The following is a 13,724-nucleotide window of genomic DNA, read 5'->3' as shown; positions in this document are numbered from 1 at the left end:
GGCTTTCAACAAAGTATCCGTTCTTCTTCCACCAGTGGCCACGTCAATGCAATGACAAGACTTTATTGTGATGTCTACTTCTGCAGGACGAATCACCTCGATGTTACCGAGTTGAAATCTTCTGCCACAGTGACACGTCAGATTTAATCTCCCATCAATCAGCAAGCCAAACATAACCCCCATCAAACAAAATTCACATTTCAGTTTATCACTCATCATCCCACTGCAGACTAATCGTACACATCAGCCCCGGTGAGTCCGAACGGGCTGTTTTGACTGCGCACGTCGAACCGATGAATGGTGGATTTAGCTGAGCGAGTGAGGCGAGGCGTGCCTGCGGGCTGACGTCAGGCCCAGCGTGTCGAGCGATGGCACAGTTGAATGATCCCTACAGAAGGACATGCTTTGTTAAAGTTGGGACCAGGACGTGCCTCCACATGAGAGACGGCATGTGTTCTTTTTCCAACAGATGGCAGCGCTCCGGCGACTGGAGGGAGAAGACAGAAGACAGAGTGAGAGGAGGGGACGAGGGGGGGGGGGGGACAGTCTGTGGTTTCTCCCTCTTCTCTACTTCTTTATGACTTTTGCTTTTTATTTACCCCTTACCACTGCCGAGGGACCCAAACGAGGCAAACCTTGTTTTTATTTGCCTCAAGTCGGTGGTTTGATACTGTATCTGCCAGTGCTTTAGAGCCATACTGGCCCCCCGCTCCACTGTTGTTAAATGTGCAGCGATAAAAATAAAAAAATAAAAAAATCATCCCTCTGGTCCTCATTACAGCTTTACGAAATGGCTTCTTTAATTCCTAATGTTTTGGAAGGTTTCGACGGTTTTCTCTGCCCCCCCCTTCTTTAAGATTTTTTTTTATTTTTTATTTTTGATCCCGCCGTGTTGAAACCAACCCGGTGCTGTTTCCAATTCGTGGTTTATAAAGCGTTCTGCTGGCGTGGCGCACACTCACATGACAATAAAAGTGAAGTATTTACTTTTGTTTTTCCTACAGATTTGTGGCCCAGGGTTCTCTTGCCATTGAATCATCACATAAGACACACTGCCTGCCTGCCGCAGTCATTCCACAGCGACTATTTGTGGGGACAATTTGAGAATGAGAACATCTGTTTTGGCTAGATAAACATCATCGGAGCATCGCGCAGTGGTCATCTGCATGTACAACTTAAGCTCCGTGCACAGCTTTGATCAGATTGTGATTACAAGAAGAAAATTGATTTCAGCAAATTCACAAGCCTGCAGCCAGCGAATGACAGATATGATCTCTGAGATCATTAACAGTATTAGAGATATTCCCTAAAACATGGTGATGGTAGAAGAAGTGTTTAATTTGTAAAGTATAAGGAGCAGATTATACAAATACTCCATTACAAGTACATGAAAGGTCTGTACTCTGGTACATGCTGTTGTATAAGGTCTTTTTTCCATCATTTCGGATTCCATATCTTTATCTTGAGTCTCTACTTATTTCTGAAGTCTACATACTGTATTCTTGAGATACATGCTTATTTAAAGCTTTCACCACTGTCTCACAGCTATAATAAACAGTGTTTTTTAACTTCAAGGCAGCAAAGTCCAACCTTCCTCGACTGACTGACAACATAAAATTTGATCAAAAATTAAAGAAATAGCAAATAGAAATTTTGACGCTTTGACACATTTTTTTGCGATAAACGAATCCCTGAGATGTGTGAGATTTATGGTTATTATTCAGTGTTGATCCATTCTTGACCTTTGGACCAATAATAGTGACGAAAACCTTTCAACCACATTTCATGCAGCCATGAAATCTCTCTCTCTCAGTTTCAAATTAAACCTTTGTTGCCCCTAGGGGAATTTGCTTTGCACAAAGAGAGCACAAAAAACACATCAAAGCTATACACGACAGCAATCTTGATTAAAAACATAATTAAAGAAGCAACATATGGGTAATCGATAAAAACATAAAGCTGCTTGTCAAGCAGCTGAGTACTGCGTGGGACAAAGGATGTGATGCCTCTTTTCATCCTGGTCACCTTCACTCTGAGGGTAAAAGTGTACATTCAGACCAGAGTGGGTGCTCTGGCTCTGCTGTGATTTTATGAGCAAAATTCATGGAGTATTATGTCTCATATAAATAATTTCAGCCACATTTCAGCTGATATGAGGTTGAAATCTTGACCATGTCGATTAATGTCCCACATAAATTGGACAGTGCATGAAAATCCCCAAAAGTGTAGGTAAGAAATTAGGTTATGAGGCACTTGGAATAAAAATGTGTTATTTTTTGCTTTGAAATAATGATAATGATGCCTGAGAAGCATACAACTAAATTGGAGATTTATGTGCAGTCTTTAAAGAAGAAGGTATATCTGGCATTAATTAAAATGATTTTTTTCTGTTTTTTGTATGCAGTGAAACTGAGGTTTTCCTGTTTAGCAGAGGTGCAGAGTTAAAGAAATGACCTACACAGCTTGATGCGTGCAACACATCACTCTTTGAATGTTCAGTCTGATGTAAACTGTAAAATGTTGGCTCGCACGTCTCCTCCTGTTACCGTCTGTGGTTCAACACGTTGCTTTTGCTCTCCCTCCTACAGGTAACACATGTCAAAATGGCCTCATGCCTGCCCTGATGCGTCCCACCCTGCCTGCCTTCCAGACCTCATTGGGCATGAAGCAGTTTCTCCCGTTTCCATTGGATACGGCCTCAGCGGTCAGCCTCTTCCCAGGATTCAACACCGTGAGTGCTGTTCATATTTTTCTCGTGTCATGTGATCCCGCTCACTGGCTTTCACAGGATGTTGAAGGTTACGTTGAATGATACCTGCTGTGATTTTAGTGATTTTGTGTTTCTGAGGTGTTTTTTTTTCTCCAACCTTTTGGATTCCATATCTTTATCTTGAGCCTCTACATATTTCTAAAGTCTACAAATTCTCAAGATACAAGCTTATATAAAGCTTTTATCACCGCCTCACAGCTACAGTGAGCAGTAGCTTTTCACTTCAAGGCAGCAAAGTCCAACCTTCCTCGACCTCATTTGGGCAAGTTCATGCATTTGTTCTTTTATGAGATTCTCTCTTTCATAGTTGTCCGTGAAACATCTCATTAAGATGATGCTTTTACAGCTTTTAATGCAAGAGTTTGAAAATGGAAAGAATATGTTTAATGGAGCTAACAGTCCAATTAAGATGAATACATCTGTCTGTGAGGGAAATGTATGCTTTGTTAAACACTGAGACTTTGAAGATCTCAGTGTATTATTAATAACATGCAATTCCTCTTTTAGTAATGCAAGAATTCAGAGAAGCACTGATGGAAAATGCATGAGTATAAGTGAGATTGTGCACTTCTGCCCAGGAAGTTTGCATATTCTACTTTATCCTGGTGATTCATGGATAACTCTGTCTTTAGGCTCTAAAACCAAAACTCATTTCTCTTTTGTGGAATTTGGCTGCAGAATACAACTCCTCTCCTCGTTAATGTCTATTTTCTTTTTTTTAATTTACTTGATCACAGAGACACAGTTTCCCGTAGAAATTTTGAAAAACCCTCGTTGACATCCCACCTGTCAGTCCAGAATATGACAAACATTAATTTTAAAAGCTCAGTAAACGCTGGTGCATTAAATGTCACTTTGAAAACAGCCGATTGCTTTTGGCTACATCATCTTCGGTGAATTCTCGGTGCAATGAAAGTGACGTTTGCAAAAGGTTGACGACTTTAATCTAATCCCAGCAGATTCTTACCTGCGCGTACAACAAACAGAGGGATGTTTGGTTTTATTTCAGATGCCTGTTGACTTGTGAACAGCCACAGTAAAAGAAATTGTCAATTTATCTTGTGTATAGACTGAAAAAATGCACTTGAAGTTTTGACACTTCAGAGAGAATATGTGCATTTGTGGTGTTATATAACGTTGACTAGCTACAGGTCAGCCACTGCCATTAATCTTTCTGTATTTGAACTCTTCTTTAACGTTGTCAGATTGGCTTTGTATGTGTTTTCACAGTCACCTTCCTCAAATTGCCCCTTGACTATTTAGAATCGGACTGAATTGAAAGCATGCTCTACAGTGCACTAAAAAGTCAGTTGGATACTGCGGTGCTTGTTGACTCGTAAGAGCTTACATCTGTTCATTTAACTCGAGTCTTTAATATGACGTCATCCAAATCCAAAACCACTTGGTGGAGATAATTGTCGTTATTGTAACTGTGGTTTCGGGTTTGGATAATTATATAAATAAAACAGAAGACCGGAGGCACATCATGTGTTGTTTTTCTTCCTGACGTCTTGTTTTCCCTTACTTCTTCTTTTTCTTCATGTGTTAAAATTAGAAATCGTTCATTTTAGAGCTTTTTAAACAGAAGTGTCACTACTCATAGATGCACGTTTCAATTGGCCATTTCTCCAGCATTGATAACCGGTGTAAACATCTCACTGAAATGCAACAGAAGCATGTGGCTGCACAGACCTTATTGGATTTGCGACCAGTGAGGCGCTACCTTTTAAATTGTGCACTCACCCAATGTGCACTTACTGTATCAGGACTTGTGTGTAGGCTCGTATAGATCTATTGATTTCTTTTTTTTATTTTGAAAGTAGAAAGTAATTATGAGGAAATATGTGGCTTTGCCCGCTTCGAATCAGCGAGGTCATCAAAAAAAATATGATGACTCTAAGAGAAAAAGTGAAACCCTGACAGATAAAAGCCTAGAAGTTTTTTTGTGTGTGTGCCTTCTTTTGAATTACAGGGATAGCTCAATTTAAAGTCTGCTGGAAAGAGAGGTTGAAATATGGAGCCCAGCTGGAGGAGAGTGAGAGAAAAACCGCACACTTGAAGTGGGGAAAAAAAAAGAAGAAGTGGGGACATCACAGAGAAAGAAAAAGAGCCAGATAACCCACGAGAAGACAGATTGTTTCTGCAATGAGAGTTTCATGAGAAAGTTCAGGAATGTTCTGCGTCCCTTTTCTTGCCCTGTCTAATCTGTATTTAACAGACTTGTCTGCAGATAATGAGTAATGTGCTGGGAAGTCTCCAAATGGAGGAAAGCTGATACTAGATTAACACAAAGTAATCACCTCTCGCTCTCTGTCGTGCAGACACAGACACACACACACACACACAGTTCTCGCTTTTTCAACCCTCTCAGCTTCTTTTCTGTCTCGCATAGTCTCACAACTTTTCTCTGAGCTCCCGATTTCCTAATCACCGGCCCAAATGCGGTGCAGTTATAAAGCGGGAGATGATACCAGAAGCTTTATAAAGGAGTTTGCACACGAGTTAGCGCTCTATATTGTGTTATGCTGCCTACACACTTTTCGCAACGCCTTCATCACCCGTGTAAGTTTGGTTTCAAGGGTGAAACAAAGGAGGAGGTTTTCTTGAGGTATCATGCAGCGTGTGGCTCGCTGGGTGGGAAAAGATGATTGTACAAATCATATAAACAGTGCTTGAAGAAGTGCAGGAAATCAGTTCCACAGTGAGGAAAAGCATTTGGTACAAGTGAAAGTCCCACATTCAAGATTTAACGTAGTATTGGCAGTAAAATAGCTGAAGTAATTCTTAGGGAAAACTTTGTGTCTCGGGGGATTTTTTTTTTTGCTCTCGCATCAGCTGAAAGAGGGAAGAAATGAGAACACAAAGCAGGAAATAAGAGAAGAAGATCTAAAAGATGGGAGGAGAAAAAGGAGAGGGGGAAAAAGAGAAAAAATAAGGATATAAAGACAGATAGAAGAAAAGAGACAGAAAATTAATGATTTTGGTGATATTTCAAAAGCTTATCTCATGTTAAATGTAAAATATGGAGTACAAAGTGCAATATTTTCCTCTGAAATATGGTGTAGTTTAAGTATAAAGCTACACTAATGGAAATACTAACATTCAAAGTATGTAAATATCTTTCCACCTCAGCATATGCACGATATGGCTTCAATCAAGCAGTTTATTAGAGGCTGCAGATCTCTGACTCTAATTGTGGACAGAAAGCAAACAGCTGTTTGATTGAGTGCAGCAGATTTTTTGATTTACAGATCACGCTGAGGCTGGTTTCCATCTGTACTCCCACTGAAAGAGCACACTTGTATCTGCTGAGATGAGGTCAGATTTGCTTACGTGCGTCAGGGGCCCAATAAACATTTATGCTCCCTTATTCAAAAAAAAAAAAAAAAAAAATACCACATGATCCTATAGATGATGACAGTTCTTCCATTAACGCACTGCAGCAGTAAGAACTCACTTCATCCTGGCAAGATTCACGTTATTAGAGACATTTTTCAAATGTGCTACAAAAGAAAATAGGAAACAGTGGAAGCGTGTGCGTGTCCACACCTGCATGAAATGGGACTAATACCAAAGTCTCTTGTTGAGCCTTTTGCGCAATCCTGTTCTGGGTTGAGTGACTGACAAAATCAGAAGTCCTCAGCCAGAGGGAAAAAAGATGTTTGTTATTCTCTCTCTCTCTTTTTTCCCCCCAGTGAGGTGCCTTAATACAGAAAAATGCAGCTTCAGGACATAAAAAAAGACGTCATGCATGTAACTACATGAGCACAGAGGCACAGGGGGTAAAAAAGGTCTCTCGGGAGATTTCAGTTCAAAAGGAGTTTTTTTTGACAAATAAGATGATGTTGTAGTGCAGAGCAGAGCGGAGACTCTCCAAGACTGGGTCATGGATTATGGATCATGTTTTTATTCCCAGGTGTTAATGAGCTACTTTACAAATGCTTCTGTTTATTCACTCAACGACACAAAGGCAGACATTTTTCATCTTTCATTTATTAATCTATTTGCCAGCTATGAATTAAACAGAATTGTGTGTTATAATATTATATTCTATATAAATATGTATATGTATATAATTTGTCAGCAGTGAAACATTTTAACAAAGCTGTTTCTACCAAGAAAGCTTTCATTTCTTTCGCTATATTTGGCCGTTGTGAGTAATTTTGCACATCACTGAGCAGGACTGTTTTCTGATCATTTTAGATTTACAGGAATTTTTGCATCCATGTGCTGAAGTATCTCAAGTTTAGTTTTTTAGTTTTGTTCACTGGATTAGACACAAACTACAGCGCCAGTCAGAGTCATAAAGAAAAACAAAAAACTCATTGACACACACAAATGAACCAGAACGCGATTTGAAATGAATAATTTGTGTGCACTAATTACTGAATAGTTTTCACATAGCGTTACATAATTCATGCTTTTGAGTTGATAATCCATGTATAGAAATGAATGATATTAATATTTTGACTTCTCAAAGATAACACATTGTGGATGAATGGGTGAAATCTGAAGTTTATCCACATCTCCGTCCAGAATCAAAGCGTGTCTTAAAGCTTTCACTCTTTATTTCCCACTGTACTCATTCAAACTCAGAATAAATAAGTTATTTTTACTCCCACACACCTGCAGCATTTCACAACAAGACATTCCAACCTGGTAATTTTTTCTCTCAATTGAAATTTTAGACACTTTAATATATCACATAATACATGATATATAAAATTACATTAGAGAAGATCATCTATATCTCAAAAACTAGACTCGGGGGCCTGTTTTGTTTTCGCTGTCAGAAAGCATTACATTTTTACTTCTTAGTTGAAATTAATCAAAACGTACAGTATCTTTTGCAATAATAAATTCTGCCTTTGCTGATTTAACATTCCTCATTAGCTTTCATATAATTAAGAAATAGATTCACTGTTCGGCTTGTTTCACTCCGGGGGCCAGAATACGGATGAAAGACAACAACAATGAAGTCAAGAGCAGCAATGAAAAACAAGTCATGATTCATTGCCTCCTGTTGTTGCTGTTGGGTGAAAAGACTGAAAGAATTCCTCAACCATTAGAGAGGCAATTTAATCCTTTAACTGAGAAGAAAACAGGGAATTTAATCACCGAAATTGAATCAGTCCTCATCAGTTTTTGACTTTGTAACTAAAACATACGTGTGGGAATGTGTTGTTGTCGACCTGCTTTGAGAGTAAACATCAGGACACTTGAGGATGTGTTGAAGATGGCGCGTAGTTAGCTTCTTTTATAGCAAAAGAGGCCAGTTTGCAGTAAATAGGCACAAAAGGTGAGCCGTAAAGAACTTTTTGGGATTTCTCTGCAACTTTCAATTGATTCAATCGCAGAGGAGTTATTGAAATTGCCACCTTGTAAGAAATAGAGCAAACCAGGGAAAGAAAAAGGGGTGAGAAAAGGAGGGAGAACTCAACAGGAACCGGCGAGTTTTGGAGTGTAATGAAAGAAAAGTGAAAGGGAGAGGTGGTGGTGGTGGGGGGGACTTTCAGTTTAACAGAGCAGGGGGGCTGTCTGGAGGCGTGTGTGTGTTGGGGTTGTCTTTCTTTTGGCTCTGAAAATAAGATCTATCTTGCCCGGAGCTTACATTTGTCTTGGAGAAACAATACAAACTCCATTTCCCCCTGCAAAGTAATCAGGAATGTGATTTATCGATTGTGCGTGCGGATCTGCACGCTGGGAAATTGCTTTGTAGTCCTGCAGCAGCAGTGACACACAGGCCTCAGTCTGCACTCATGACAACACCACAGTCCATTTCAATGTGTACCTATACCCTCTCTTGAGTCAATGTTAGCATCACTGGCAACGTAATGGAAATGTGCTTTTTGAGAAAGCACATGACACTGTCAGCAACAAGGCATTATGAGGTATTTTAAGCATCTGGGGTTTTTAGAGGTGAAAGGCACGATCATTTTCTGTATCGATGATGTGAACGTGAGAGACTGTTGGAACACTTCCAAAGTAATCACAGCAAACAGATTCGTACAGCGATTCAAAAAGGTCTGTTTTTATGTTCATTAATGGCTGTTTCCTTCAGTTGGAGAAATAATTGAGCTCCGTAGGCTAGATTAAAATTGAAGACTTTACCTTCCTGTGTGTAGCAACCACCAGAGCTATACAGATACAGATAATGGCAATGGATGACATCAACGCAGCTGCACAAGTCGTTCCAGAAATATAATTTCAGACGTTGGCAGGTCGGTCATTATAGATAAATGAAGTTTGATTAAATGACCACACCGTCTGATTAACAGGCTACTTCCAAGACTCGGATTAAACTCCTGAATCATCAGTACAAATAAAGAGCAGCTGTGTTACAAAATGTCTGGTTATTCGATAAAAGTCAAGGTTACAAGTCTGTGTACGTAAAAAAAAAAGTAAGGAGAGAAGTTAACTTTGACTTCTGAGGTGTATCTTGAAAAGAAACATCCAATCGCTTAGCTTAAAATTCTGCACGTGCCACTTACAGCGAGCGATTAAACTGTGTAAGAGACGATGATACAGACAGCAGTTTGAATGCTGGGTCAGTATAAAATAAATTCACCAGCTACTGTAAACTATGATTTGTCCCCATTTAATCCCAACAAAGTGTTCCTCTCCATAGCACTGGTGGTTATTTTAAGATGACACCGTTACCAAACTGGCGAAAAAAACTCCCAAAAAACAAGATTTCTGAGGATGGGTGTTAAAAGGAGACATATCACCCGACTTAACAGTTCCCCTCAGCTCAATAAAACGTTTTAGCATCTTTCAGCTGTAGCGGGAACGGGCAGCTGGTGAACACAGTCGAACATTTAGCAGCTAAGGAAGGAGAAGGAGATATTTTCCCCAGGAGACTAAAACCGAGCGAGAAGAAGACTGTTGGACTTATATCATGTCTAGTGAGTGAATGCTGATGCGTCAATAGGCAACATTTTGCTAACACATTTGCCATAACAACTTTGTAAAGCGATAATATGTCAGCGTTGTGTTTACTGCTTGTTCTGCTGCCCCCTACAGGCCAAAATATATAGTAATGCATTGTTAATACATATGCTGTTCATCAGAAATAGCTTATCTAATATAACCCTATAGATGTTGAATTATCCAGGACACCCATATGTTTCTATGTGGTGAAACATTAAGGACATCATTAAGAGAAAGCATTAAAATAGGAATTTACAGTGGTTGAAATGCATCCAGCACCTCCCACTCTATAGTCTTATATCCATTTATTTTGTTGTTTACTCTCAAATGAGAGAGGATTGTTCAAAGTACGCTCTGTATCATGATGAAATAAAAAAGAACAAAGGGTGAGTCAGAGCTGTTTTGCAGACTCCCATTTGATTTACACGTGTCCCATAAACATCTAATGGACTCTATAAATTGTATTCCCCCCGGGGAAGCATTCAAGCCCACAAAACGGCGAGGAATGATCAAAGCCGGAGTGAGCGGGACCAACCGCAATGCCAGCCGCCTTCCTTCCAGCGAGTCACACCTGCTGGAGTGGAGTGTGTATCTGTCTAATGCGCGGCACAGCGGCCCTTATCATTTAGCTCGTGCTCTGGGGCTTTTTAACCCCCTGAACTGAGTGGAAGCTTTATGTTGGCGGAGCTCATCTTGATGTGCTCTCCCACGATAATATTTCACTCTCGCTGGATAGCTGCCAGCTCAACGCTCATTCTCCGGTGGAATGCAGAGATAATAGTGGTGAGCTCAGGATGATTTTTTATGGAGGTGCTTGGTGCCAGCTTCCCAGGAGAAGCACAGCTGATGCTGTAGTCCAGCATTTATCTTCCCTGTCTGAGTCACCTGCTGGTACTGTACAACTCTCAAAAGCCCCCTCTGAGTGTCTAAATACTGTAAAATTTCAACTACTGTGTGATAATTGATGAACACTTGATTTTTGAATCAAAGGACAGTGATATATATTTGTTTCCTTCCTGTGTTTCAGTGCACACTGTCTGCACGCCAGAAGCTTGGATGTAAGATAGAAATGGAAGACAGGAGCAATCTGTTTTTGCTTATTTGATGGTGTTGCCATGTGCTCGGGGTTCTTTGAGGCGTATTTCATCTTTAACTGCCCATCTGGTCATCTTAAAACAGGGAATACTACTCAATTTGAGAATCCAAGAAAGTATGTCGCAGATAATAACAGCAATGTGTGTTTGAGTTCATGGGGCTCAGGATTTGTCGTCGCAGAAAGTAACTGGATTCCTTTGAACCACATTGAGAGCGCCAGACCTTTATGAGATGTACGAGGTTCGAGGTCCATCCAGACTGTCACCTTCACCTCATCGTGTGACCAGTTCATTTAAAACTAATCCGCTGGAACAAAAACACCGGAAAAAGTCAGACTCTGTTAGGAATACTGTATTTTTATATCTTGCAGGAACGACCACAAATGTTGAACGGATTATCATGATGCTGACTAAGCTCAGTGGAGGTTGGGATTCTCAGTTTGGGTTCGTTATAGCGTATCACTGCGGTTGCCCACGTGCTGTTTGATTGCAATAAAAATAGTTTGACTGAGCTGACATACTGTCGCTAATGATGATGACAATGATGCAGACTGTGTCTAGTGCTGGGAAGTACATGTGACAGCCTGACACAATAATTAAGTTTTTGACTTAACGTACAATAACGTAAATAACATCATCATGTCTATATATCGACGTATCGTATGATACATGTACATGACCATGATCAATATTGCCACACTTCACATTAGCAGCTAAGAGGCTATTCATATCACATTGGCTAAGCAAGTAATATCCTCCATTCCTCACTGTGCACGTCCTGAGTGGAGACTACAGAAGCGAGCTGCACCACTTATATGGAATTAAAGGTAAATAACTCTGTCCTGGCTCATAATGGCAGTCTGTGTTTTCACAGAAGAGTAAACTCGCCAATCCCACCCCCCATCCCCCTTGCATTATTATTATACATATCATTATATTATCATTATATCAGTGGTATAAAATGATCTTCAAATGACAATAATATCGTTTATCACGATTATTTCTGAGATAATATATCGTCCAACAAAAGCCATGACAGGCCTATGTATGATTGATCATTTATAAAACCAAGAGGTTTTTTCCTTTACTTACTGTGATAATTCTGGTAAAGCTACTTGTGTATTATTTTAACAGTACATAAAAAAATTATCAACTCACACTTAATGTACATGACTGAAGCCCCCTAGTGGTTTCTTTAGTCTGTTCGGAATGTACATGAGGGCAAAGAGTATTTACAAGAGCCAGTATTAGTATCAGCAGCAGTCGAGTTCGAGACGAATATACAGGCTCGTACATACTGAATGGTCTCATCAGCAACACATACAGCTATGGTAATCCCTGAGGGACAAACACGTGCGAGTCAGTCACCACCTGCACTGCTTAAAGGAAGCTGAACATTGTCACACGGTACTCAAGTGGGTTTTTAATTGAGTTAAAGTTGTAATGCTTTCTTTTTTTCCGCTGGCAGCCAGTCTGGTAACATAAAGCTGAACAGACAGGAGACAGCCAGAGCTTTTGTCAGTGTCAGACTTTAGAGTGCAAGAATATGACTACTTAACGGAGGCAGTACGTACCAGTATGGACCCAGTACGTCTGTACCCACAAAAGAAGCAGCACTTAGAATCCATTTGTTCAATTTAATCCAGCAATAACTGTGAGATGCAGTTGAAAAGACTAATGTGGGCCATATTGAGTTGAAATTATTTTGTCAGACTAAATTATATTGAATTAGATTGCACTTCATTGTCAGATGCATCTCATCAATTGTCCTTCCTCAAAAATGTATAAAAGGGAATAAACCTAAGTGAACACAGCACGGCACACAGCACTATGTTGTGCAGATTTAAAGGAAGAACGAGGCGGAAATCTCTGAAACAGCTCCACATGTGAAAGCAGCACACACTGCCTTGATTTTCCACAGGGATTTGAATCCAAAGTTCAGCTAAATTGAAGATTATTTAAGTGACTATATTAATTTGTGTGCCCAGCTGGTTATTCGTACTGAATATATAAAGATCTACCCTTATAGGAAATTGTATGTGACTTAAGATATCAAAAGGAATATGGAAAGGAAAATGGCATTTACGACTGAAGACTTGCCAAATTCAATCAGCTGGAAAAGGACTTACAGAAGAAACTTAGCAAAGACAGCGTTTGACTCGGGGACACTATGAAGGGGATGACATGGATGTCATCTTGATGCAGACCTGTTGTGACAGACAGTGAACTTGTGTTTGGAAATGATCTGAATTGCTTCTCTCGTTTTGACTCTGTTTACAACTCTGAGAAATGTGCAGATCATTACCCCCTGTGGTGCAGATAGGATTGTCATTACTGTGAATGTAGTCAGGTGCATCGTCTAGTGTAACTCAAGGAAAGCCCTTGGCCCAGACTCCACCAGTGCACTTGTTTTAAAACCCTTTGCCAAGGAATCGGTCCCTGTTTGGCAACCTGTCTTTCAACTGTCTGCACACATTCATACTATTCCACTAGCTTGGACGCTAGCTCATATTAAACTTCTCCCAAAAAACGATGTCCTCAAGACTACAATGATTTTCAGCCAATAGCACTTACATCTGTTATTACGAAACCACTGGAAAAGATTATGGTTCAACAAAGCAAAAGGTAACACACCGGATTATTTTCAATTTGCCTTCAAGTGAGATTGCAGCACAGAGGATGTAGTTGTTGCACATATCTTCTCCAAACACCTCAACAAACCTAAAACATCCGCCAAAATATCATGCCTGTCCAAAATGATTCAGTTACAGTTCAATCTAAACCTCATTTAGTGGAACAACTCTTTTCTCATGAACACAATACAGCTAGTAAAGGTAAATGATTCACTTTCCTCTCCAATCAGGACTCATGTTGGAGCACCACAAGGCTGCATTAACTCAACTTTCTTCTTTACATTGTACACTGCAGAT

At 40.0% G+C, this 13,724-nt stretch overlaps 1 protein-coding gene across 1 annotated transcript in view; it reads left to right on the top strand.

The window, feature by feature from the left end:
* Nucleotides 1-13,724, top strand: part of znf385d (zinc finger protein 385D) — an 87,736-nt gene that overhangs the window by 8,263 nt on the left and 65,749 nt on the right. Inside the window, exon 2 of the mRNA XM_062421949.1 lies at nt 2,589-2,731. Coding sequence (XP_062277933.1) covers nt 2,589-2,731 — 143 coding nt within the window. The remainder of the gene's footprint in view (nt 1-2,588; nt 2,732-13,724) is intronic.

Source organism: Scomber scombrus, chromosome 7 (assembly GCF_963691925.1).
Source record: "Scomber scombrus chromosome 7, fScoSco1.1, whole genome shotgun sequence".
Lineage (NCBI taxonomy): Eukaryota > Metazoa > Chordata > Actinopteri > Scombriformes > Scombridae > Scomber > Scomber scombrus.
The sequence above is the reverse complement of the archived record's forward strand: the minus strand, read 5'-3'. Positions and strand labels throughout refer to the sequence as shown.